The sequence below is a fragment of the Panthera pardus genome, unplaced genomic scaffold, assembly GCF_024362965.1.
Source record: "Panthera pardus isolate Hobbes unplaced genomic scaffold, ASM2436296v1 HiC_scaffold_16, whole genome shotgun sequence".
NCBI classification, from domain to species: Eukaryota; Metazoa; Chordata; class Mammalia; order Carnivora; family Felidae; genus Panthera; species Panthera pardus.
The window spans coordinates 130,415,303-130,443,214 of NW_026526721.1; the positions used below are offsets into that span (position 1 = coordinate 130,415,303).

A 27,912-nucleotide genomic window follows, 5' to 3' on the forward strand; every position below is an offset into this window, starting at 1 on the left:
AGTCAGTTAGAGAGAGACAAAAATCATATGACTACTCATATGAGGACTTTAAAATACAAAACAGATGAACATAAGGGAAGGGAAACAAAAATAATATAAAAACAGGAAGGGGGACAAAACAGAAGAGACTCTTAAATATGGAGAACAAACAAGAGGGTTGCTGGAGGGGTTGTGGGAGGGGGGGATGGGCTAAATGGGTAAGGGGAATTAAGAAATCTACTCCTGAAATCATTATTGCACTAATTTGGATTTAAATTAAAAAAAAAACAACTTGTACTGCCTTTATTGATACAGACACAGAAATTAGAAACCTCACCCTCCTCTGTAAAGTCTTCCAAGCTGCACCCCACTAGTGGACCCTTGTCTTCCACTTGCCTTGTTCATTCTGTGTTGTCCTCATCACAGGTGCCTTGTCATTATCAGCCTCCCTGGCTACACTCAGAGTTCATTAAGACAGGGACCTTGTTTTCTTCATCCTCTATGATATTTGGCTTATGTATGTGCTTTATAAACATTTTGAGGAAAGAAAGGAACAGAAGGTGGGGAGGTAGGATACACATTTAAAGCATGGAAATTCCATGTTTTAAAAGTATCTGCCCTTGGTGAAATGGCCAAGAATGACTACATTCTTGTCTGTTTCCCCCATGTCCTCATTTCTGGCTTTTCCTGCTCTCTTTTTAATTTCTTTTCTTCCTCTCTGTCCTAATTTCACATGGGATCTCTCAACATCCTGTTCATGACTAGCCGTGTCTTGTATACCATGGGAAATTTCAGGGGGGATTTAGGGCTTCAGAAATGAGGTGCCTCCATTTGGGACAACAGGTCCTCTATGTGTGAAAGAAGCACCTAGTGGGTGCTCTCTGGTATCATTATAAAGCTCTGCCCTGGTTTGTCCAGGACTCCACCTGGTAGCTGGGACTATGTCCCAAATAGGTCTAAAAATCTGACTCCTCACACAGTGCCTTGAACCCACCAGATCTCCCTAAATGTGTGACGCAGATGCTGAGGATGAGGCAAAAATACAATATTGCTTCCAAGGATGCTCAATGACTCTTACATACAGTGCCAAATAGCTCAGCACACAGACAGTATCACATAAAGAGGAAAAAAGTGTAGGAAGAAGCTATTTTCAGTTTAGCTTATAGGCAAGTTCTCTATAATTTTAAGAAATAAAATTTTATTTTATACTTTAGTAATATTTTATTTGGGCTATAAATCGGGGTGGGTGTGCATGGTAAGAATTTCAGGGCTTAATGGCTTTAAAGCCATGGTTCTTAGAATGTGGTCTGGATCTGGACCATCAGCATCACTTGGGAACTTGTCAGAAATACAAATTGTTAGCCATGTACCAGACCTGCATTTTCACAAGCCCTCTAAGTGATTCTGATGCATGCCCAAGTGTGAGAACCACTGATACAAGGGCTTTAAAATGACCTCATGTATAGAGGATACTAATATACTAAACTTGGAATTCAAAAGGGCACCTTAAAGTTCAGGATCTCTTGAAGCTACACAAATGCTAGCTCATTCACTCTCTCTACTTCCCATTGATACAGGCAGGGAAAATACCACTGCCCCTGTTTTATATAGAAATAAAACTAAATCTGGGGTTGGGTTGGGGTAACCCACTGCATACAACATTTTCAGGGCTGCAAAGTTAAAATTTGCATGGTCCAAATAACCAGAAAGAACATTTGCACCTGTTGTTTCTCTTCTCTTGTTGAGGGTAGGGAGAAACTCTTGAAAACATCTTAACATGCTCAACAGGCAACTGGACATTTCCCAAAAGCATAGGCTGATGCTGAATGTGAGCAAAGCCTAGCTCAATTCACAGAGGTGTGTTTCATTTCTGAGTGACAAGGCTTATACTCCGACATATTTTAGTTTAAATTGTCCCTTGTATCCTGTTAACATTCTGACATATATGAACACTACAGTGATTATCGTAGCTGTGAATCTCCCCAAAAATGTAGTTAGAGCAAAACAGGTACTGGCTACCTGAACAGGCTCATCCCCTGTAAAACCGCACAAGGATATTTCTTCAAGGCTTCTATGTAATAATGGAAGCCCAGAGTTCTGAAAGTAATAAGATTCTCATCTGCAATGAGGGCCCTGCTGTGAGCACCTCCCCAGACGAGTATTTCAAAAGCATGCTTCCTCATCATCTATCAAAGTCTGATAGCCTTTATCTGCTCTCCTTTCCTGCATACTCTTAGGCATTTAGCTTTCACCTTGTGTCTTCTAAATTGCTTACCACATATCCATCTGTTTCCTCTCTTCTCAAATGAGCTAACATCTCCCACCTGCTCCCATCTTTACTGTTCCCTTTGTCCAATAAGTTTATACCAGCTTTATTCCCTTTTTGTCACTTGAGGGGAGCTCTAGGCAGAGATAAATGCAATTTTTTTCAAGTTTTATTTAAACTCCAATTAGTTAACATATAGTGTAATACTGGTTTCAAGAACAGAATTTAGTGATTCATCACTTACATACAACACCCAGTGCTCATCACAAGTGCCCTCCTTAGTACCCATCACCCATCTAGGCCATCCCCTGCCTACCTCCCTCTATCTACCCTCAGTGTGTTCTCTATAAATTCATGTTTTTGTTCCATGTTCCTAATGCTCATTTTTATAAAAGCATACAGTCTAAAAGGGAATTTAGATATCATCTATCCAATCCAGTGTTAATTTCTTTTTTTGTAGTGGAATCTAGCTTTTTCAAGACAACCTTATGTGTAAATCTAATATATAAAACAGATAAGAGTGAAACTATTTTGGTTGAAGCTGGTAAAGGAGCAGGGTATGCATCTCATTTCTCTTCAAAATATTTAAAAATATCTGTTAAGGGCCTCCTCTGCACCAGACGCTGTGTCAGACTCTGGAAAAACACAGATGAGCAGTGCAGACACGGGTTCTGTTTAGCTGCTCAGAGCCTTGCCCACTCTTCCCCAACGAACCCAATTTGAAACTTTCTGATCGAATCTGAGATCCAGAGAAGAAAAGTGACTTAGCCAAAAGAAAGACTTCCTGGTCTTCAAATCCACACTTGGGAGCTAAATGTACCTAGTAAGTGTTACTGATGTGCAATTGAACAGATCATACCATGATGATCAGGAGAAAAAAATCCAGGAGCTATGTTATGACTGAAACTTCACACAGAGAAGTGGAATAAGCTACAAAAGGCTATAAACTGTGCATAAAGCTTCTAATAAAATAGTGATGAATGCCTGCACATCTGAACACTTTATTTTTGAGAGAGGGAGTGAGAGGGGTATGAATGAGTGAGGGGCAGATAGAGAGAGAGAGAGACAGAGAGAGAGAGAGAGAGAGAGAGAGAGAGAAATATCCCATGCAGTCTCCATACTGTCAGCGCGGAGCCCAAAGCGGGGGAGGAGCTCACCTGAAGCAGAGTTCAAACTCTCCCAATGCTGGGCTTGAACTCACAAACTGTGAGATCATGACCTGAGCCAAAGTTGGATGCTTAACCAACGTAGCCTCCTGGACACATGATCTTTATTCCTGCCACTCCCTTTTAAGAGATCACTTTTGGTCATGAAATTTAAAACTTTAAAATAAAATCTCACAATCAAATTTCAAAGAAAAAAATCTCAGCCCTTTTCACCAGGGCCTATAGGTATAGCCTCTGCTAGTCTACCAATATTAGGTGTGACAATTTATCATCTAGTGCTAGAAGTTACCAAAACTGGGCTTTTTAGATTCAAGAAAAAGAAGAAAAACTAAGAAATAGGGTTTTATCCTTGAAGCTCAGCAATCCCATTTATCATACAGACAATGCTAAAGAAATTTCAGCTTTGTTTTTCAGACCAAATCACTTCCAATAACTGACTGACCTTCAGAGTGATGGTCACTTGGCTGCATGCCTAAGTGTGACCTGTTTCTACAGGAAGAGTTACAGGTTCCTCTTCCAGGGAACCTGGAAAGCCTGTTATGCACTGCCACTGGTGGATCACAATGGATCACTGAATTTCAACTATTTATTTCACCCTTGGAGACTGGGGATCACTTACACTAAGAAATTTTGAGTTGCCTGGCCCTGTGCCAGACTTTCAATTTCTCTTGGCCTCAGTTTCCTCCTGTATAAAATGAAGACACTGGACTGAAATATCTGTAAGATTCCTGCCAAGCTTTTCTACTCCTTGGATATTCCATTAGAATCAGCACATATCACTACATTTTGGAATCTGAAACAACTTACCTGGAGAGGTGCAACCGAGGACATTTTCCAAACACCTGACCAGTGCTTCAATATCACTGTCCTGTCAAAACAAGACAGATTTACTTCCATGTATGACAGAAGAATATTTACTGACATAGAAAAATGTTCTTGCTACATTTAGGCAAAACAGAACACACATACACACACACACAAAACTGGTTGCAAAATTATTTGACGATATGATCCCATTAAAATTTTTTTCATTGAAGTATAATTAATGTACAGTATATTAGTTAATATACATAACTAATATATATTAGTTTAAGGTGTACAATACAATGATTCAACATTTCCATACATTACTCAGTGCTCATCAAGGTAAGTGTACTCTCGATCTCCTTTATCTGTTTCACTCATTGCCCACCCCCCTGCCCCGGCACCTCCACTGTGGCAGCCACAGTTTTTTCTCAGTATTTAAGAGCAGGTTTTTTTTTTTTTTTTTGGTCCATTTTCTCTTTGTTGTTCATTTGTTTCTTAAATTCCATATATAAGTGAAATCATATGGTATTGGTCTTTTTCTCACTTGGCATTACACCCTCTAGGCCCATCCATGTTGTTGCAAGTGGCAAGATTTCATTTTTTATGGCTAATATTTTACTGTATAGACATACCACATCTTCTTTATCCATTCATCTATTGATGGACACTTAGGTTGCTTCCCTAACTTGGCTATAGTAAATAATGCTGTAATATACATAGGGGTGCATATATCTTTTCAAATTAGTGTTTTCATTTTCTTTGGGAAAACAGTCAGTAGTGGAATTACTGAATCTTCTGGTAATTGTATTTTTAATTTTTTCAGTAACATCCATACTGTTTTCCACAGTGGCTGTACCAGTTTGCATTCCCACCAACAGTGCATGAGGGTTCCTTTTTTTCCCCATTCTCACAACACTTGTTATTTCATGTATTTTTTATTTTAGTTGTTCTGACAGGTATAAAATGGTATCTCATTGCGGTTTTCAGTTGCATTTTTCTGATGATTAGTGATGTTGAGCATGCTTACATGTTGGCCATTTGTATGTCTCTTGTAAAACTGTCTATTCAGGTCCTCTGTCCATTTTTAAATTGGATTGTTTGTTGTTTTAGTGTTGAGTTGTATAATTTCTTTTCATATTTTGGATATTAACCCCTCATCAGATACATCATTTGGAAATATCTTCTCCCATTCAATAGGTTGCCTTTTTATTTTGTTGATGGTTTCTTCCACTGTGCAAAACCTTTTTATCTCGATGTAGAATGATCCAATTTTTTACAAGAAAAACACCTGTATGTATACGTATATCTGTATCTCAGTCTCTTCATATCAATCTATAGATCTATTCCTCTATTTCTCTGATGGGAAGAACATACACTGAAAATTTTAACAGTGCTTTTGACTATAAGGAAAGATTATGGATGATATTTATTTTCTTTTTGGTGTGCTTAAGTATTTTCTAAATTTTCTACAATAAACAAATATTACTTATTTAATCAACAAAATAGTAAATGCTACTTAGAATGGGGAAATGGTTTTATTCAATCTATATCATCTATTCAATACATCAAAAATGAAGTGAATATTTTTTTTCCTAGTGAGTGCCTCTACCAGCTCTTCTTTGGAAATGTGTGGTCTTCATAGGGTCATAAATCTAAGAATTGTATTTCTTATTTGCCTTAACTCTCAGTGAGAGTCAGATACCCCCCTGAGGGCTACAGGGATCCCAGAACTGTATTTGGCAACAAATATTGTCTCTAATACAAAATAAATATCTGCCCTCTACCCAAGTGGCTAGAAATATCCACAACAGCGTCATAATGATCTGGGGAAAAGGAATCACTTAATTATTTTCAGATTTGTGACTATACTGAGGGAAGTTAATAATTTATGGCTCATCTGCTCCATTTCAAAACAAGCAACACATTTCATATTGGAGTAATTGTGAATTTTAGAAAAAATGTACTATGGTATAATAGACTAAAATATTACATAAGTGTGTTATTTCATAATATAACAACTGGTGGGATTCGGACCACTTTTTATGAATGTGGTGAAACCCAGGATCATTTCATGTGCTGATGTATAGAAGAGGCAATGATGAAGAAGATATGTCTGGTCAATCCTGGTCAATGAGGCCAAAGCACTAACTGAAGACCTTGGTGTCCAGCCCAGGAATAGGGAGGCAGGAAATCCAGAAGAAGAAAAAACAGATCCCTTCCTTCTTCTGTACCCTTGTGGTCTCCAAACTTAACAGGGACAGCCTTGAGGCAAAGAGGAAACTGGCAGAGACATGCTCTGTCAGAGGAAAAGCAGAACACCCATTGGCACACACAGGTGATGACACCACCCCAGCAAGCCCAGGTTCTAAGCCTTGCTGCTCTACTAAGTGTGCTGGCCTAGGCCAAGTAGTTTGACTTCTCAGGTCTTAGTTTCTGCATCTATATATGCGAGGCCAACTTGGTCCCCAGGCCAAGCTTCCGGCCAAATGCAGCCACGTGAGTGACTTCAAACAATATCACATGGAAAAGAAGAACTTTCTAGTGAGTCTAGGCAACCCACAGAATCATGAGACAATAAATCACTGTGTTTTTTTTGTTTTTTTTTTTTAATGTTTATTTATTTTTGAGAGAGACAGAGACAGAATGCAGATGGGTTAGGGGCAGAGAGAGAGAGGGAGACACAGAAGCAGAAGCAGGCTCCAGGCTCTGAGCTGTCAGCACAGAGCCCGACGCGGGGCTCGAACTCACGAGCTGTGAGCTCATGACCTGAGCTGAAGTTGGACGCTCAGCTGACTGAGCCACCCAGGCGCCCCAATAAATCACTGTTTTAAGCCATTAATTTTTGGAGCATTTTGTCACACAGTAAGAAGATAACTGAGATACTAAATAAACTGAGATGGCAGATCATGTACTTTACATTTTTATTTATCCAGCACCCCGCACAGTCCTGGGAACATGACCCATGCTAAATGCTCACCTGCCCAGGTCTCTTCCAGCTTCCGTGATTTGCAAGTAAGTAAAACAGAAGACTGGCATCTACTCTTTAGATCATAGTCTACCTCTAGGTGGACAGCAGGGCTCTTCCCACTCAAAGTTCATCCTTACTGGGAAAGTAGAGGAAAAAGCATACTACTTCTTAATTCTATGACCTTAGTCAAGTAGGTTAACCTCTCCAAACCTCATTTTTCTTCATTTGTAAAGTGAGGAGAATAATGTCCTGTATCTCACACAGGGCTCTTATGAAAAGTGAATGAAATAATAAAAAGTCTTTAGAACAGGATATGGCTTGTTGGAAATAGTCAATGGGTGGAAGAAGAGAGTTGGGCAGAATGGGATGGGACGGGAAAGGGACAGAGACATAAAAGATTAAAAAGTCCCAATCACTGTGCCTGCCACAGAACATGGAGATTCACAATAAGTATTTGAGTTGAGTGCAAGCAACAGAAACAGCAAGAACCGGAGTCAGGTTGTAGGAAGCATCCAGATGGTTGGGACATTTCAGTTATATCTTCCCAACACAGAGGATAGGGAATCCTGTACAAGGGTGTGGGGAGGGCAGAAATAATTCTAATTCAATTGAATGAATGAACGAATGAATGAATGAATACTAACTTTTACTAAAGTCTTAATATGTGCCAATGTTGCACCAACTTACATGTATTAATTTATTTAAACTCAACTAAGTGGCGCTATTGTTCTCCCCATTTAATAGCTGAGAAAACTGAGACACATACAGACTCCATAATGTGACTAGGTTCATGCAACTAATAAGAGGTAGAAAGGGTATTTGAAGTTATAGATCTGTGTATCAGATATTTGAAGTTATAGTACAGATGTAGAGTATACACAGAATACACAGACACCCATGCAGTTTTGTCTGGACTTTCATCCCATGCTATTAAAAATTCTTCAGAAACATAATTTTAATAGCAGCATAATATTGCACTCTAGTGCCATATCACATTTATTTACCCATGCCCCCCTCATTGGACCTCCAGGTTACTTCCACTTTTCTTTATTTTAAGTAATATTGCAGTGACTATCTTTGGACACACATCATGGCCCCATGTTTAATATTATTTCTTTAGGTTAGTAGAATTATTGAGCCAAAGACTGTAAACATTTAGAAACGGTCATTTTTTCTCTGCTCTCGCCCTTATCTTCACACTCTCATCCATCCCAAGCAGAGCATTTTCTTCACAATGAGCTACTTCATACTTTGTTTCATCCTCCTCTCATTAAAATTTGCTTTCACTCAGGAAAAGATATGGTATATCCATTTAAAGCCAAGTTAATTGATAAGGCTCATGTGTTATCTCAGGATATTTGTGTTTCAATAAGGGATATAACCTCATATCAGAGGAATGAATTTCTAATAGCAAAAGTTTAGGCAGCAGAAAGCAAGCATGTCAAAGGAAAAAGTCAGGTGGTATCTTTACAGGGCTGTAAAAATCATACTGCACAGATTCTCATTTAAATATCAGCAAGTTCTGTCTGACTAAATAATCCAGATGATCTTCTCACCTTAGAGCTAGTCGTGGTGAACAATTAGTTAGTACAAACACACACACACACACACACACACACACACACACACACACACAAGGTCACTTCATTACCCAGCTGTATTCCATTCAGAAAACATTTACTGAATACTAGTTATATGCCAAATGTATACAAAGATCAGGGAGAACAGATGAGCCTTACTTAGCCCATGGTTTGAGGACATATCACCCATTTCCATAGATGGAAGGGAAGAGGGCACATGAACTGAGGCCAGGAGGGATGAGCTTGTGTCCCAGAGTATAACAGACCATCCTCTTTCAGCAGGAAATTCCATTATTTCCCGTGCAATACGTCTTCTCCACAATCAGGTGGCTGGTAGGGTCACAAAAGCCAAACCAGGAAACCAATACAAAGGCCCTTTTTTTTTCTTTTAAAGGAGAAAGAGCCACATATTAAAAGTAAACAAAAATCCAATAACTACACTAGCTACCCTAGCTCAAGCTACCATCATCTCTTGCCTGGACCATGCAACAACTTCCTTACTCCTTTGCTTCCACTGTGGTTTCACTTCGATCCATTTCCCTCACAAGAGCAACTACTGCGTTGCTGTGCACAGAATAAAATCTAGCCCTCTGTACATAGGATAAATCCTATCATGGCTTTTCCATGTTCTGTGTGATCCAGCTCCTCCTGATCTTTCCAACCTCACTTCTTTCCTATTTCCCTCATGTTCACTATGCACCGACCACATTGCTCTCTTTTCTTCAAATGCATCAAGATCGTTTGCACCTTGGGGCCCTTCTCATTGGCTAAGAACGCTCTTGTGTCACATATTTAAGGGACTGCCTTTCTCATCCTTGAGGTCACAACATTCTGTCACATGCTCAGGGGTTCTCTGAGCACCTATCTGAATTATGTTTCCACCACCACAGCCAGCCCTATCACGGTGCTCTGTTTGTTTTGACTCACTTTTCCAAAGAGAAAATTAATGTTCTGTTCATTATCGTGAGCTACATGAGCGCAGAACCATACCTGCTCAGAGCTGGGCACACAGGAAGCAATCCATAAACCTTTTCCAAACATGTTGATGAAAGAAAAGCCACACCAGAACAACAGACAGAATATTCTTGTTTCTACCTCACTGCACGTTTTACTTAAATTCAGAGCTTCTCAATCCTGTGCAAACTTTGAGTGCATCTTCCCCACTGAATTCTTTTGGAGGATTTTATCCGCAGAGCTTCCTTTTGAGCCATCTGACTGTGCAGCTCGTGCTTCAACCTGTCTTTTCTTCTCGCCTCTCAGATGTCTTACCATAGGGCTATTTTCTGACTCCTTCTGAGCTGACCCCAGAGACAGATATGACCTGACAGGCTGTCCCCAAACTGGAGCTTCCTTTGGTGAAATCCTTCTCGTGAACCTTCTGGGAAACTTCCTGTTGCTACCTTCCGAATGTCCCCAAATGAGGCATGTGGTTTCCAAAGATGACCCCACTGTGGGCCACAGCCTTGCCACCACAGGGTCCACACCACTGGGCACTGTGGGATGTGTAACTGTTAAGGGATAAAAGCCTCACATGGAGCATGTGAGTGTCAGGTTTAGAATTGCTCATCCCAAATTTAGCTTTCTGCTCATTAGTCTCTCAGGCTTTCCTCATTTCATGGTTGGTTCTTCCTGGGGCTGGCTCACTATTCTTCCCAATTCCACATTCTAGCAAGCCTCATGTTACTCATCCTACAGACCCTGTGACCCTTGAGGAACCGGAACCTTTACTCCCTGGGTCACAGATTCATCTACTGTGGCCTCAAGAAAACTATCCCTCATCAACTCAGTCTACAAAACCATCCCTGCTGCTACTGTTACGAAACATTTGCTGATATTTACCAAAATATGAGCCAAAGAACTTTAAAATTTTTATTTAAAGTTTACTTATTTTAGACAGAGAGACAGAGACAGAGACAGAGCATGAGTGGGGAATGGGCAGAGAGAGAGGGAGACACAGAATCGGAAGCAGGCTCCAGGTTCTGAGCTGTCAGCACAGAGCCTTATGTGGGGCTTGAACTCACAAACCATGAGATCATGACCTGAGCTGAAGTCAGACACCTGAATGACTGAGCCACCCAGGCGCCCCTAGAACTTTTTAAAAGGAATCTATGAAAATACATCTCAGAAATACTGTGTATGATATCTTGGAGATTCACAACTTTCATGAACATATTGAAAGCTCTGAAAAGCTCTCTAGTAAAGATTTAAAATCTTGTTTAACACAGTATTTCCCAAACCTAATTGCCCATGAAAGCTAGTTCATTCTGTGAAAGTTGCAGGAACATACTTTGGGAAATCCTCATGTGAACAAATAGATTAACAGAGCCTCCTGTGTTAGTTCATACATTCTAGGATCCCCAAGTGTCTTTACTGAATTTAGTCCTGGGACTTCTGCAAGCTTCCTGTCCTTACTCTTTTGTTCAAGTAAAATTTTCTACTAAGAGAACCTCTCTTCTGTTATACATAATAAGCTCCTCTTCATTGGAGGAAAGATTGTTTGGTTATCTTTACTAATGCCTTTAATTTTTCAATTAAATAATTTTTTTAGTTCTTTGAGATTAAAAAATAATGCCACTTTCCCACCATTGCCCTCAAATCTCTTTACTTAAAACAGTTAGCAAGAACTAGCATTTCAGCTAGTAGATATCTGCATGTAGTTATTTACATCCTGCCACTTCACATTAGAACCAGGATTCTTTAGATTCTGGAGCCACTTCAAGAAAAAGGATGGAGCACAGTTTTGCTTTTTTTCCTCTGCATAGATTAACTGAAAGGGTTTTATACTTTAACTTTACAAACATAGGTCACAGTTACCCAAAGGGTTTTAGGATGAAACTAGAAAAGTATTTTCAGAATCAGTAACTCACATTTGGTGATGGCAGACCTGTATCAAACCCTGTGTTAATTTGAGTATTAAAATTCAATGTGCTTCAATTAATTTCTCACTCTCCCCCTTTTTTAAAACTGAAGTGTAAAAAAAAAGAGGTTAGAGTGGGAAAGAGCCAAAGCATAAGAGACTCTTAAAAACTGAGAACAAACTGAGGGTTGATGGGGGGTGGGAGGGAGGGGAGGGTGGGTGATGGGTATCGAGGAGGGCACCTTTTGGGATGAGCACTGGGTGTTATATGGAAACCAATCTGACAGTAAATTTCATATATTGGAAAAAAAACAAAGTGTAGTAGACATACAATATTATATTCGTTTCAAGTGTGCAACATAGTGATTCAACATTTATATACATTACAAAGTGATCACCACAGTAAACTAGCTACCATCTCACTCTCCTTTTAATTGCTGACCTGTGGAGAAAAGCCTAAAAGGGGCAATGGGAAAACAATTAACAGGAAACTGTTGCACGGGGCCATTTCTACCTCACACTTGTGATAGAGAGGCTTTCCAATCTTGTTTTGTATTCTGAGCAAATGGAGCTCTTGGCCTATCAGCTTTGGAGATGAGGTCTGCAAACATTTGTGGCTGACTGTTCTCAGAGTTAATGTCATTAAAGCAGCCAATGAGTGTCTGGGAAGCAACTAGCTGTTCTTTTTTTATTCAGTAGATACATAGTCCTCTTACCCGATGATTCTCAAATTTCACTGTGTGTAGGAATCATCCAGGGATCTGGTTAAGAATGTAGAATCTGATTCAGTAGGTCCGGTGTAGGGCTGAGATTATGCATTTTAACAAGCTCTCAGTAGCTGCTGATGCTGCTGGTCCACGGACCACAATTTCAAGAGCAAACTTTAACCAACATGAATGTTATGGACATTGAGTTCAGGTAGACTTCTGTAATGAGCGGGCCACGAGGATTGTTCTAGAAAGGTCTATCTGCCTCAGAGAATTCTCTTTTATTCAATTAGTGTGAATGTTACTTTAAGCTGGGAAGAAATGCCATGAGCACCTATTTTGCCAACTCAAGACTTTCTGACTACAGCACCATTGACATGTTGGGCTTGGTAATTCCTTGTGTGGGGGACCCTGGTGTGCACTGTAGGGTGTTTAGCAGTATCCCTGTCCTCCACCCACTACTAGTACCCTCCCTCATCCCAGGTTGTGACAATTAAACACACCATTAGACATTTCCAAATATCCCCTGGAGGGCAAAACCCCACTGTGCTTACATGGAATCACATGGCATCATATTTGTTGTGTTCTATTCCAGAGTACCTGAGTTTATAGTTTTAATTGACCACAATGTGTATGTAGCTCACAACTCTAAAGTCATCTCCATGAGGGAGAACTATTTAAGTGCTAAGACTAAGACATTTCACCTTCCCTGCATGGCTGCAAGAACATGATGCCTTTTCTTTCCTGACATTTAGGATAGTGGGATGTGTGTGTCCAAACATATATATGTACATGTGGGGGGTGGGGGGGGGTGGTGTATAACCATAGAACTTACATTGAAACCACAGATATTAATATATTAGACACATTATAATATGTGTTTAAAACAGTAGCAAAATCTCCCCCTTTACTCTTATTTTCATTCAAGAAATACGTGTGGAACTTTGGTGTGGAAAGTATGGTACTAGATATTTTCATGATGAATTAGAGAGTGGCAAAACTCAAAAGAATCACTGAAGTGCTCAGTGTCAGACACTTTAATATTTTGACTCTTGCATACACTGGAAATTAAAAGTTAATTTAACTTTTTAAATTTATTTTTGAGAGAGAGAGAGACAGAGGGCAAGCAGGGAAGGGGCAGAGAGAAGGAGACACAGAATCCAAAGCAGGCTCTAGGCTCTGAGCTGTCAGCATAGAGCCCGACGCGGGTCTCAAACTCACGAACTGTGAGATCATAACCTGAGCCGAGGTCAGACATCCCCAAAAGTTCATTTAAATGTTAGCTTTGAGTTAACACTTTTTTAATGTTCTGAAACCTTTCTTTGGGCTGTAAAAAAACAAAACAAAACAAAACAAAACAAAACACCCTATCATTGTCAACCACTTGTTGTTTCCCTAGTCAACTTACTATTGATATAATTAGAGAAGTATGACTCCTGGAAAACATAAAAATCTCCCAACCATAAAGAATTCAGTGGTGTAGAAAAAGCAGTTTTCCTTTACAGGAAGAAGACTTTCTATGAGCATTATTTTGTTGGGATCTAATACTCTGGTAGATGCAATGGACCAAATTCTTAATAACATTTGCATATGGATACTCAATAACAGGACAAGGTAGTCAAAACATAGTTACAAGGTATATATCAAACCAGAACTACAGGGCATCTTACATTTTTCATAATTAGTGCTAGAGGAAAGCCCCAGATACTGTCAGCTGTGCATATCACAAGCATTGCTTTGTTCCTTGAAATTCAAACTTTTACTTGAAAGTTGACAAGAAGCTGTTTTGAAAAATATAATCCAATAACTACACCAGCGTATTTCTATGCCAATATTCTTGCTAGAAAAAGAAAAAGAATCTTAATTTAGCATCTATATTACCTAGGACAGTTTCAGCTACAACTAACGAAAAACCTACATAAACTGGCTTAAACAAAGAGCACGAGTATGTTACTTTCCATGCATTCGCAGACCCCCTCTTCTCCAAGAAAATATATCCTCACACTTTTTGGCCACAATGGATTGCATATTCATCTTAAACCAATCCCTCTCAAGTGGAGTCTGATCCCAGTGGCCAGACTGGGTGGAATGAAGCAGGACTTAGGATTTATCCAAAATCCTTTGGCCACTGGCACAAAGCTGAGGCTCTACAGAATGGACCAAGGGAGAGGGGCACAGCCTAGTGGTTAAGAGCATGGACTCTGAAACAAGCCTGCCTGAGTTTAAATATGGCCTTGCCATTTGCCAGTCTTATGTCTTGAGCAAATTACTTAACCTATCCATGCCTCCATTTCCCCATCTGTAAAATGGGTTGTTGGGAGGATTAAATGTTAGCATCTGTAAAATGCATAGATCCATGCCTGGCACATATTAATTGTAATATGTGTTTGTTAAACAAAATGCTCAAAAATGTTTTTTTGGTACACAGCCAATATGGCTCAGCATCTTGGAGTGAACCAGCTTAACTTCCTGGTCAAATTGTTGGAATGGGTAATGCAGTTGAAGAAATCTCTTTCTGAAGCAATTTGCTTCTCAAGCTATTGTGGATAGTCACTTATTCCCCTGAGGGAACAAAGCAATAAGAACCCCCTCACAGAGAGTCCTAGTCCCATGAGGTTTGTTGTCCAAAGTCTAAGGACATTTGACCTTTATCTGGATGAAGAAAACACTGCAGAGGAAGGAGCCCAAAGAGAGGAAGGCAGAGACATAAAGATGCTGTGTCCTTCACTCTGCCACTCCCCACCCCACCACCATGAATGTCTTCCTCTCATTAAGTGAGAGAAAAAGAATTGCAAATTGGCTAAAAAGAAACAAAGCACTTATTTAAAAGAAGTGTTACAGGCAGAGAGCCAAAGCATAAGATACTCTTAAAAACTGAGAACAAACTGAGGGTTGATGGGGGTGGGAGGCAGGGGAGGGTTGGTGATAGGTATTGGGGAGGGCACCTTTTGGGATGAGCACTGGGTGTTGTATGGAAACCAATTTGACAATAAATTTCATATATTGGAAAAAAAATAAAAGAAGTGTTACACAAGTCTGAAACTTGAGCAGTTGAAGAAGAGAGGCGTTAGTTACAAAGTTAGGTAAATGAAAACAATTTACACAGTTCTCTTTGAAGCTGAAGATAGATAGATCGATCAGTCGGATCTAGCAGTTGTATCAGTAAAATGGAAACAAGTTCACAATGTTGTGCCCTTCTTGGAATGAATTCTGAATGAGTGAATGAAAGAACAAATGAATGAATGAAAGGCAACTAGCTGTCAGAAGATCGTATTTTGGGATAAGGGCTCAGTTTGGGCACCAGGAGCCCTGAGCAATTGTATCTTTAGACATTCTCAAGAACGTCCCAGAGTGTTCTTGGTCTGCTCCTACACCTTGTGGTGGCGAAAACTCCACCATCTGTCAGCATCTAGCACCGTCAGCCCTCTGCCAGCAGGTGGGCTATGCTGACTCCCCAAGGCATATCCAGAGAAGGCTCAGCAGATAGCAGCACAGACATGAACAGTTTCACAGCTGTGAAGTGTCTTATGTCTCCAGGGGCTGAAGGCTGCCCAGGATAAATGGGAATGGATACCTACATGGCGTGCGGCCAGGCCCGACACCATTTCTATCGGGGGAACGATCCCAAACAGAGCTCTATAAATGGATGTACAAAGTGGCCATAACCTTCCCTTACAGCTCCAGCCACAGAGGGGAGCTCGACGTCATCTCACTCAGACCCTGGGGCACATCCTCCCACTCAAGGGTCCCTATGTCAGCGGCTGTGAGGGTGTGAAGGGGCTGGTTTCTTTTACCTCTTGGTCACCTCTTGTCAGTCATTCCACAGGGTGAAACTAAACCACACAGAACCCCTTTGCCCACTCATGCTCAGTCATTCCGGACTCACTTTTTCCCTAAGACACCTCATTTGAGTGTACCCGGGACCTCCCCGAAGCTGCAAAGTCATGCCCAGGCCAAAGACTGCCGAAGAAGCAGCCTTGAGACAGGCTGACTTACAAGTGTCATTATATATGTATGAATATCACAATTCTGTTGTAGTTTTTTGGGGGGGAGGGTAGTTTTTCTTGTCTTGATGACTTTGTTGATGATGTATTATTTTTATCAAGGTAAGATTTGCATGCAGGGAAATGCCCAGATCTCAAGTGTACTATTGGCTAAGTTTTAGAAAATGTATACACTCGTGTAGCCACCACCCCAAATAAGATAAAGAACACCCCTGTCATTCCTGGAATTTCCCTCATGCCTCCTTCCAGCCAACCCCCACCTTCCACTGCTACTGTTGTGCTGATTTCTACTGCCATCGATTCATTTTAAGACTTTACTGGGGTGCCTGGGTGGCTCAGTCAGTTAAGTGTCCGACTCTTGATTTCGGAGCAGGTCATGATCTCACAGTTCTTGGGACTGAGCCCCATGTTGGGCTCTGCACTGATGGCATGAAGCCTGCTTGGGATCCTCTGATCCTCTCTGCCCCTTCTCTGCTCATGCTCTCTCTCTCTCAAAGTAAATAAATAAACTTGAAAAAAAAAAAAAGACTTTACTTCAGTTGCCCTTCACTGGATTGGCCTTGCACTTAAAATAAAATCTGCTTTCCTCACAAGACCTTCATGATGTAGCCTGACCTCTCCAACTAACATCGATCTTCTTGCTCGCTATGAAATTTCTCAAACTTGCCAAGCCCTTTCATGACCCTGGGCCTTCCTACATACCCTTCCTCCTCTCTGAGACTCTCCCAGCTCTGTTCCCTTACATCGAGGGGCTGGCTTTTTCTGTCCTTCAGGTCACAGCTGGAAAGTTCATTCTAGAAATTCTACCTGACACCCCCACTCAGTGGGCATCCCCGCCCTTCCCCCCAGAGCCCATTTACTCCATCATTTCCACTTCTTCCTTTCCTCATTGCCCCAGCTGTAAGCATGCTGGCTTGCTGGCTACCTGTATCACTAGACTGTCCACTGGCAGGCATTCACTCATCCATTGATTCCACAACATCTGCTCAGTATTTGCTCTGTGCCAAACGCTGTTCAAGGTGCTAGGAATGCAGGAGTGATACAAACAGTATCTTTGCCCTACTAGCTTCCATTCTAGTGGGGGAAACAGGCCATAAATGAATAAGCAAATAAACAGTTGTAGGTCAGATGATGAAAAGACCTATGGAGGACAAGAAAGCAGGGAAAGGGCAGGACTTCTCAGGCCAGCAAGTGCTATTTTCTATAAGTAGTCTGAGTTCTCCCCAATATGATGACATAGAAACACAGACTTGAAGGTAGACAGGGAGCAAAATAATTTGTGTATTTGGGGCAGGGGGGCATTCTAGGCTTTCAATGGCAGAAACATGCTTGGTGTGTTCCAGAAACAGGAAAGAGGCTAATATGACTGAAGGGGGATGGGTGAGGGTGATTCTCCCAGTGATGGAAAGGAGAGGCTCTTCCATGGGCAATGACGGATGCTGCAAGGTCATTTTGAACAGACTGTGCCTTTCACTTTGAGTGAAGTGTGGGGTGGAGAGAAGGAGGGTTACTGGGAGGTCAGTTAGAAGCTACTGCAATCATACACTGGGGAGGTGATGGTGGCTCTGGCCGTAGAAGTAGAGGTGATCATATTCTAAACATTGAGTCAGCAGGTTTTGCTTCTGGACTGGATGTGGAATTTGAGTGAAAGGACATGAGTCAAGGCTGACTCAAGAGGAGCCGATCTGGACTGGGGCATTAGCTCACTTTGGGACGTGCTTAGTTCAGGGTGTCTATTAGAAGTCCACATGATACCTAACCCCACTCCCAGGAACACCAGGTATGTGAATGTGGAGTTGTGGGGAGACAAAACTCAAGGATGGAAGACACATCTGGGAGCTGACAGACAGCCGATGGGTACTCTGTAAATACACAGCGCTGAGTGGGATGTCCATGAAGGAGGCATTGTGTCTCTTTTGTTCATTGCCTCATACCCAGTGCCTAGAACACTCAGGTGTGCGATGTGTAAATGAACGATCCAAGCAACAACCCACCCGCGTTCTTTCCTGCGAGTTGCTCTACTAAGTTACTGTTTACTCTCTTACAAACTACATCCACCATATCCTGAAAAATGTCACTAAGTTATGGACACCGAAACACCTCAAGGTGACCTTATCCATTTTCTGCACACTCAGATGTACCTTTCACATCTTGCTTTCATCTCATTAGAAGGCAAGCCCTCGCTTATTTGCATTCATAATTCATAGGAAGACAGAGGGTGCCGTTTAGTACAAAGCCATAGGACAGAGCGGATGGCACCTTCATGGAGCCTGCCCTGGAATCTGGAAGCTGACGTCTTTACTCCTATCTCACTGCCAATGGTCGCCTTCTGTCAAGGATAAAAGGTCTCCAAGTGTGTGTAGTGAAGGGAGCACAGAGCCACATCTGCAAAACTCAAACTGCAAACAAGCCCCTCCGGCTCCTGTAACACTAACCGCCTCTGTCACTGAATTCGGAGTCACCGAAACGTGACTGTCAATGTGTCCACATTTCACTGCTAATGCCTTGTTTACTCTGCATTATTAAAACCTTCTCACTGCAGCTGTCTCGTATTAATGCCCAGGTTCGCGGCAAGTTGGTACCTGTGGGGTTACATTCGGGTCACAGACATTCATAGGTATCCAATACAGAACTCTTAAGACATTTTGGATTCTAGTTTGGAAATGTAAAGGATGGAGAGAAGAGAAGAGAAAGTAGGGCCATTGGAGTGGCATCACGGTGCCCAGCCAGGAACTTGGGCAATGAATTTTTCAGGAGCCGGGGAGGCTGGTACCTTTGCTGTGATCCATTTCTCGAGAGGCAGCAGGTGCAGAGGGGCCTGCCCCCAGTCCACCCACTCCCTCCCAACAGCTCACTTGTTCTTGATGAACTGTTTTTCTCTTTTCACGCCACATGCCCAATAGTCTAGGGAAGAAAGTCCTGCAATTTAAGGAACATTTATTGGTTCATGTTGCAAAAGGTAGCCCTTGCAACACATAGTTCTTTATTGCAGGTTAGTTACGATTTTTGACTCCAGTTCTAGCTTTATTCCTACATAAACCCCACAGAGTAAGTGGAAAACTTGGCCCTCTGTTTCCAACATGATTTAAAATCACCTGGTCATGTGTTCACACCTTTTGGAACTGTCCCTTATGTCCCAGGTGTCTTTTTTTCCTCTCCTTTACTAACTTCTACATCCAGTTCGATATGCAGCTCAAATGTCTAGTTGACAAGGAATATTTGCTGGTTTGAATTCCAGCTCTGTCAATAGACTGGGTGACCTAGGTCAAATTAGTTATTCTTTCTTTCTGTTTCACCCTCAGTTGTAAGGTGAGATGGAAGATGTTCATTCCATAATGTGTGTGTGACTATAAAATGGGATAAGGTACGTATAAGACTCAGCACGGCACCAGACATGCTGCTGGGCTGGCTCCGATTTATTAAGAATGATTATTGTTTTCTCTGGCATGGTGTGGACCCATGTACTTCCAGATTAGCAGGTTACATAGAAAGGACAGTCCCTCTGACAACGTCTCAGATGTGTCACATTCCTTTCTTCCTAGACTACACACCATGAAACGGTGTTCACTCTCTCTTCCCAGATGAATAAAGAAAATAAGATTAAACTTCTCTGTATAATTGAATCACAAGGATGGGCTCCTTGCTTGCAAGGGCTGTTTCGGAGGAACTTCCTATTCTTTGCAGACTCTCTTATACCCTGTATGGTTAGGGCACCTGAGGTCAGATGATAGCTATGGACACAGGAATTGGTGTTGGCACAGTGCGGGGGGGGGGGGGGGGTTGCTGGAGAGGAAAGCCCCAAAGGTGCCATTCCGAGTAGGCTTACCAGCTCTGTAAAACCCAGATTACACCACTCCACCACACTCACCCCAGCTCCAGGAGCAGCACGGCAGAGCACGGTGTGGGTTACTGCTGTCCCCTTGCTCTCCCAGCTGCTGTGGACCTCTGCCCAGCCGCCAACAAGGAGTTGGTGGAGGCTAGCGGGGGCTCCCACCACCAATGCTGAAAGGAGTGCACAGACTCTTTACACTCCTGCTCAGTGTGGTTTTGTCTTTATCCACCCTATCGCCTTCCTTCTTCTTCCTCCATTCTTTGGGATTGGGGCAAAAAGTGTAGGTGTGATCCTCAACACGACAGTGGATCTAATGTAAAAGGTTAGGGACTGAAGGCCTTCTGCAAAGCTATGTCCCAGAGCAAGGTGTTGCTGGTCCCTGTCTCACCAGCAATGAACTATGCTTTATCCTGGACAAGAAATGGTAGAGAGGGGAGGGAGAGCAGCTATGATGGAAATGAGGGCTGGAATAGGGGCAGGGGTGGAAACTGTCCCATCAAAGTCCACTAACACCTCAGCAAGGGTGGCTGCTTTATAGCCTGGGACATGGGCCAGGGGGATGCTGATGGAGAGATGACTAAATAGTGGGGCTAGCTGTTTCTTAGAACTGATGCCATCTAAGGTCAATTCAAGACCAAAACTGTTTCCTCCCACCCATGAAGGTAAATTAATCAAGGCATGCAAAATAGCAGTGAAATCAGCCCTACAGTTTGGACTCAAGAGCTCTGGCATCTTCTATTAAAACAAACAAACAAGAAGATAGGAGGAGGAGAGAGATCTGTATCCCACAACAGATTTGGGAGGCAGGCTCCTTTTTGGTTTCAATTTTCACAATTCAACACTTTTCTTAGAATCAGTATCAATTTTCCTTTGTGCACAGCTCAGTAATTCTGTTTGGTAAAACAGGTCAGATAATGCAGTGGCCCCCCAGCTATTCCCTCACCTCCATGATGATGTTCATTCAATCATCACGGAAGAGGGATTATAATTGCTATAACTAAATTGTTGTGCCGGGAGAAAACTGTATAAGGGAGCGGCTTAACAATGTGTCAGCCTGGGCAGCAGCTCTCTTGCTAACTGTGTGGCCTTGGAGAAGTTACTTCGCTTCACTATGCCTCAGTTTCCCCTTGTGCAGAGTGAGGATCTCACAGCAGTCTCATCTTTCAAGGGACATGAGTTTTTTGTTTGTTTAAATTTTTTTAATGTTTACTTTTGAGACAGAGAAAGACCATGAGTGGGGTTGGGGGAGAGAGAGAGGGAGACACAGGATCTGAAGCAGGGTCCGGGCTCTGGGCTGTTAGCACAGAGCCCGATGCGGAGCTCGAATTCACAAGGAGTGAGATCATGACCTGAGCTGAAGTCAGACGCTTAACTGACTGAGCCACCCAGGCGCCCCTCAGGGAACATGAGTTTTAAAGTCAGTGCTTAATACGGTAATGAATTACAGACAAAATGTGCTGTTTCTTTTAGAGCACCAAATGAAATAGTTGAGCTGCACTTAGGAACTGCAGATTATGAAGAACAGTAGTTTTAAATACTGTGAGTCTAGGACAATAATTCAAAGCACCAAGATGTTTTCCATCTGATACACACGGGCCCTAAGAGGCAGTGGGAGAGTGGATTTATAGCTCTCAGCTCTCTTTCTCCATCGGGGACACCCACTTTTTGGTTCAAATGTCAGGCAGAACTGCCTGAAATCACTAATCCACACTCTCTTCCTTTCTCTCACCCTCCCTGTTTCCTCACTCTCACCTTCTCACCTTCACCCTTTCTTGAATTCCAGCCAGTTTGATGTAGTTGCACTACAACACATGCATCAGAGGGCCTTTGCGAGAAGTGGCTGTGACGGTGGGGGGTGGGGTGGGGGGGGGCAGCATTTCCATTTCTCTTCAAGAGCCAGCCTGCTGACAGTGAAGCTGTGGAGTCAGCTGACCACCCCCGGCCACTGCCCCTCAGGATCCACTCTTGCTCGGCAGCTCCCAGCCCGTTCGAGCTTGGGGATACCAGAGCCAGGCCATTCCTGCCCAGTTTGGTTTCCTCTGACGGGCAGGGCAGTCTCTGCTCTGGGGCTCTCCTATCAATTGCCCTGCACGCTGACAATGCCATCCAGTCCTTCTTTCCCTTCCATCCTTACCCTCAAAGATGCAGACCAGCATTGTGGTTTGAGGCTCTCCCCAATTCTATCTTGTCATCCGTTTCCCAGAGGACCTGACCTGACACAACATATAACGTACAGGGAAAGGAATAAAGGTTCTAGAGATGTTAGGTGTTAGTGTTATAATACCAATTGGATTTGATAAAACTAATAACTTCACTAACAGAAGACACTTGTAGAGGCACATATTCTCATGATGACCTGATCCAAGAGTCCTCAGTAGACTCTTAGGCCTTGCCTAGCCTGTATCCATTTCTCTGCCCCTGTGGCACTATTCCAAGAACATTCTGCTCTTTCTAATGCTTCACTGTGTGGAGAGAATTTCAAAACCACTAGAGGATTTGGTGAAAGCTACAGAATTAGCTGGAAAAATGGGCCTCCACAGCCCTTCGTCTTGGCAAGAACAAACACCGTGGTCCTAAGAGCCTTCTTAAAACAAGTATTGATGAAAGCTACCTTCATTAAACAACAGAGCCTTTCCCAGGGGAGTTCTGTGTGAAGTCATTATGGTCTACCTAGCGTGTGGATTCCTGGTGCACACGGGACATTGATTAGTCTTACTGAGGGAAATGATGGTCAAGGCAGCAAGGGAAACACATAGGGGTCTCTGAACACACCCATCAATCTGCAGCCCTAAAGCATGTCCATTAGAGCAAAACCCTTTTCAGTGACAGGTTCCACAAATACTGTTGAAAACCCTGTGATGATGACAGCTATAAACTCCATTCTCCTGAGACCTATGAGGCTGGTTCTGATTCAGCGACCACAGACTTCACAGAGCAGCTATCAACGGTATGATAATGGTTTGTGATAAAGGTGCTGTTGATGTTCTGCTGAAAGCAGCAGAGAAGAAACTGATGATCAACAGCAATTAGGTGCTTAATAAAACTGCTTTGGAGATGCTGCTGCTTGAAAACATTGTCATGGGTGGTGCAAGGGACTCAGCAATCAATCCCAATGAAGCCTGTGCCTATCTTTCTTTTTGAAAGCACTTCTTCCATCAAACACAAACTGTGAGACTTTTGCTGCCTCCGAAGGAAGGAAAATCAACTTTGATCTGATTAGTCACATAAAAGCCTTGGGCACAATAATCACCTAGGCAGACCCTGGACACACTTGAGTCAAGGGTGAGACCGGGGAGAGGGCAGAAGAGGAAAATCCCAGCGAGGCCTGCAGGTTTCACCCAGTCTACACAGCCAATGGTGACTGGGTTTCGGCATGGACTTCTGTAACTATAATTTGTGTGTTGCTAATAAAATAACCTAGAAAGGGCAGAGGAGACAGCCATCACAACCCTACACTCACCACCTTTCAGGAGGGGGAAATTATTTCAAACTACTAGGCAAAACAAAAGGGATTGTAGTTACCTATGTCTAATTCTAGGTTGATACACCTTTTGTACCAGAAAAAAATACTGGCTTGAGGACATGACAGACTTGGGCCTGTGCCTGGTTCTGAGCCTTCCCTAGCTGTGTGGCCATGGGCAAGTTGCTTCTCTTGGAGACTCGGTTTCCTCATCTGGAAAGCAGAAATAAGAATAACTACCTGACAGGGTTTTGTGAGACAAAATACCAACATGTATGTGAGAGGTCTCAGCATCTTGTCCTTACAGATTTAAAATCAATTCACAAAGCTTAGCCTGTATCTGTTTCTCTACCCCTGTGGTATCATTCCAAGAAGATCATTCTGCTTTTTCTAATGCTTCACCGTGTGGAGGGAATTTCAACTATCATATCACATGTGACAGATGTGCAGCCCAGAGAGCAAAACTGCTGGCCTATATTTATCATTAGCCTTAAGAAATAAAAAGAAGGGATTTTTTTTTTAATATTACAGTTGTAAAATCTCACTCTAACATTAAACAGTTTTGGAAATATCATTAAAAAAACACAAGATGGCTGGGTAACTTCATCATAATAATAGCTAATATCTCACTATTAATTACTTCATTATTACTTCAATATAGACACTATTTTAAGTAATCTATATCGATTGCTTCATTTAACTCCCAAACTACTCTATGCGGTAGGAACCATTCGTCTCTCTCTCCCACCTTACAGATTAGAAAACTGAGGCACAGTGAAATTTTGTTTGCACAAGGTCACACAACCTGTAGGTTAACAAAGGCTAGTCTCATCTACAGGCACTTTGATTTCCAACCCTGTGTTCCCACAATTATGCCAAAGATGGGACTTCTAGAGTGGCTACTAAAGTTCTATTTCCTGACCTGGGTGGTGTTTGCTGTACATTTTATTCATGTGATCTTCTGAATCAGTTTTATACTATTAAAAAAGCATTTTAAAGTAATAATACTAGTAGCTAAAATTTTGCCACTCAATGCTCTGGCAAAAATGGATGTGTTTTGCAACCATAGGCACAGAATTATGGTTCTATAATATTGTAACATTTGTCTCTCAGGGCACCTGGCTGGCTCAGTAGGAAGAGTGTGCAGCTCTTGATCTCAGGGTCATCAGTTCGAGCCCCATGTCATGTGAAGATATTACTTACATAAATAAAACTTAAAAAAATATATTTGCCTCAGTTGCTTAGGACAGTGGCACAGAAGAACATGGAAATTGAATTTTCATTTTGTGGTCTTAGGTGCTATTTGGTCACCAGAGTCCATTGGAAATGGGGAAATAGTATAAGGAGAGTAATTTTTATTTTGACATGCTGAATCACTCTCTGCCTTGACTATATTTTTCTCAACATTCATTTGCTTGTCTTTTCATGTATTTGTTCTTAATTTCTCTTGCTCATACTTTCTCTTTCTCTCGTCCCTTTCTCTTCTTAACCTCGGATCCACACCCTTCTGATTCCCTTCTCCGTGCCTCTCTCTCCTTTTCTTTTCTTTTACTTTTTAATGTTTATTTGTTTTAAAGAGAGAGACAGAGACAGAATGTGAGTGGGGGAGGGGCAGAGAGAGAGAAAGACAAATCTGAAGCGGGCTCCAGGCTCTGAGCTATCAGCACAGAGCCTGATGCGGGGCTTGAACCCACCAAAGTCAGACTTAACTGACCTGAGCCAGAGTCGGACTTAACTGACTGAACCACCCAGGTGCTCCCTTTTTTTTAATACATAAATCATTTCTTGTTGGTCTTATTTATTGAATATTATGATGGATTGCTTAGTCTTCATTAAAAAGTGTTGAATAGATTATATACAAACTTCAATTAATCCTGCTGACTTAAGTTTCCATTGCCACATGTACTCCCTGATTGACTTCTATTTCAGTAGCTTAATGGTTCCCAGTTATTAAAAATCTTTTGTAACTTAAGAAAGCTTAGGACTGGAAAGGTTAACATGTTATGGCCTAAGAAGAAAATAAAGTATATGAGCATAAGTTGCCCAAAGTAATCCACTTTCTCTTCACATACTTCTTGCTTTTCACTCTCTTGTAGACACCCAACAGAGAAATCACATGCCAGGGATGTTTCTTAGCCTATGACGCAACGGAGCTTAGTCTTGCCCATTAAGGAGATCTGTGAACACTGGGAGACTCCAGCGCTTTATGTAAGGATGGGCCCACAAAGGCTGGGAGTGGCCAGAAAGATCATCCCCTGAGCCAAGGATCTCTGGGCCTCAACTCCAGAACTAATTTGTGCACTAGGACATGACTCAAAAATCTTATAACCAGGCAGAAAAGTATACATGTGTGTGTGTGTGTGTGTGTGTGTATGTGTGTGTATAAATTTATATATACATAAATATATATATACTTATTTTTTTTTAATGTTCATTTATTTTTGGGAGAGAGGGAGAGAAAGAGCATGAGCAAGGGAAGGACAGAGAGAGGGAGACACAGAATCCAAAGCAGGCTCCAGGCTCAGACCTGTCAGCACAGAGCCCAATGTGAGGCTTGAACCCATGAGCTGTGAGATCATGACCTGAGCCAAAGAAAAGTTGCCCCCAGAAGAGTATATTTTAAAAAATCCCCTTCTCTCTGCTAAAGAGACACTTGCATTCTTTATTCAACAGCTGTATATAGGGTGCTCCTCAGTGTAGTACATATCATCTTCCCACCTGCTTAAGTACTGGGTACTCTAGCCCTTCCCTAATCAACATGGTCCACAGCAGATTCTAAGAATTCCATGGGGCCCTGCCTTCCCCTGAACCTTGGAAATAAAGACCCATCACATGGCACCTTTGTAACAAATCCCAGTCCCCATCTCCCACTTCAGGTTCTAAGACTTCCTGGACCCTCTGGGAAGTCACAGCCTGATCGGTACCTCGGACAGTTCCACTATATCCACTGGGGAGCAGCATATACCTGTTGGATTGTTCTGTAAGCAGGCTGGGGTCCTTCATCCTTAACCTCTTCCTCCGGTCCTGAGAACACTATTTCTTCTTCCTCCTCCTCACTTTCTTCAGAACAGGAATCAAATGCATCAGCATAATATTCTTCAGCCACAAGCGGGTCTTCTGGGATGTCTGAAATAAAGAATAAACAGCAATCGAGTCCTACCAGTCATTAAAATTGTAACAAATCTAGGATCTCCTATATTTTCTCCCAGAGATGTATATTATGTTTGTGCTGATAAAGCTCTCAGGAGGGTAGAGCTGAATCTTAACTTCCTGAAAGTATCTGGTTGAATGTAATAAATACTCAGCAAAATTAAACCCGTAAAGGAAAGGAGGAATGACTCTACCAGCAACCATATTTTGAAGGTGGAAGAATAAAGCCATGAAACAAGAAGAAATGATCTCTTGGAGGCATAAATCTTTATTACAAAGGAGGGGATGTAGGAGCAGAAGCAGGATGAGATGCCTTGCCTGCAGGGCTCTCTTACACACCCACACAAAACTTCTGCAGAGGCAGCTGGAGTAGAACTATGACAGCACTCTTCCTGGGAATTTCTTTTTTAAAGAATAAGTGGTGAGACCAGGTAAGATGCATAGGATATACAGGAATGGCATTTTGGCAAGCTGGGGAAAACATTACAGTTCTTTTTTAATAGGCTATGAAGGCTTTTGAAATGGCGTTCACTCTGGGACCCTGCTTACTTACATCTATATGTGGCATTTATTGTTTTTAAAAAGGAAGGATCCCTCACGTAAGTTGATGCCAAGAAGTGACTACCTAAGTTACATGATAAAATGTTATTACTAACTAAAAACATAATCGGTGTTTATAATGGTTTTCAACCAAGAAAGGCCAAGACTGGATCACAAAAAAACATAGTGATATCAACTCCAATTTACTAATGAAGGCCTAGAAATAGGGAAATGTCCTTGGGGAAGGGAGCAAATTACAGAGTGACACCCCACCATATTAAAACCATGGGCATTTTAGGCTCTGCACCATTGTCTGATTTATAAACAAAATAATTCTTCTAAATAAATTCTTCTAAATCATAACAAACAGCACTGTTTTTCAACCCACTGTTGCTACTCTGTGTTTCTTGGGGGGGGGGGAATATGGAATTTAGCATCAGAGAATCAGGTTGGAATCCGGCTCTACTGCCTCTTACAGGAGAACCTAGACAAGGTATTTGAACTTATTGAGCTCCAATTTCTCCAGTAAAACTGGCATAAGGGTAACCTTGCAGGGTAGCTGGGAAGATTCAGTAATATGATTCTTATGAAACCAC

At 41.9% G+C, this 27,912-nt stretch overlaps 1 protein-coding gene across 10 annotated transcripts in view; it reads right to left on the reverse strand.

Moving 5' to 3' along the window:
- Window positions 1–27,912, reverse strand: part of NEK11 (NIMA related kinase 11) — a 287,681-nt gene that overhangs the window by 95,311 nt on the left and 164,458 nt on the right. For 8 of the 10 annotated variants that reach the window (XM_053903812.1, XM_053903809.1, XM_053903810.1 and 5 more), the window contains 2 exons: window positions 26,592–26,752; window positions 4,219–4,279 (listed from right to left, as the gene is read on the reverse strand). In XM_053903812.1, the coding sequence (XP_053759787.1) occupies window positions 4,219–4,279; window positions 26,592–26,752 (222 nt within the window). The remainder of the gene's footprint in view (window positions 1–4,218; window positions 4,280–26,591; window positions 26,753–27,912) is intronic. The other 2 variants (XM_053903815.1, XM_053903814.1) reach the window with 1 other exon arrangement.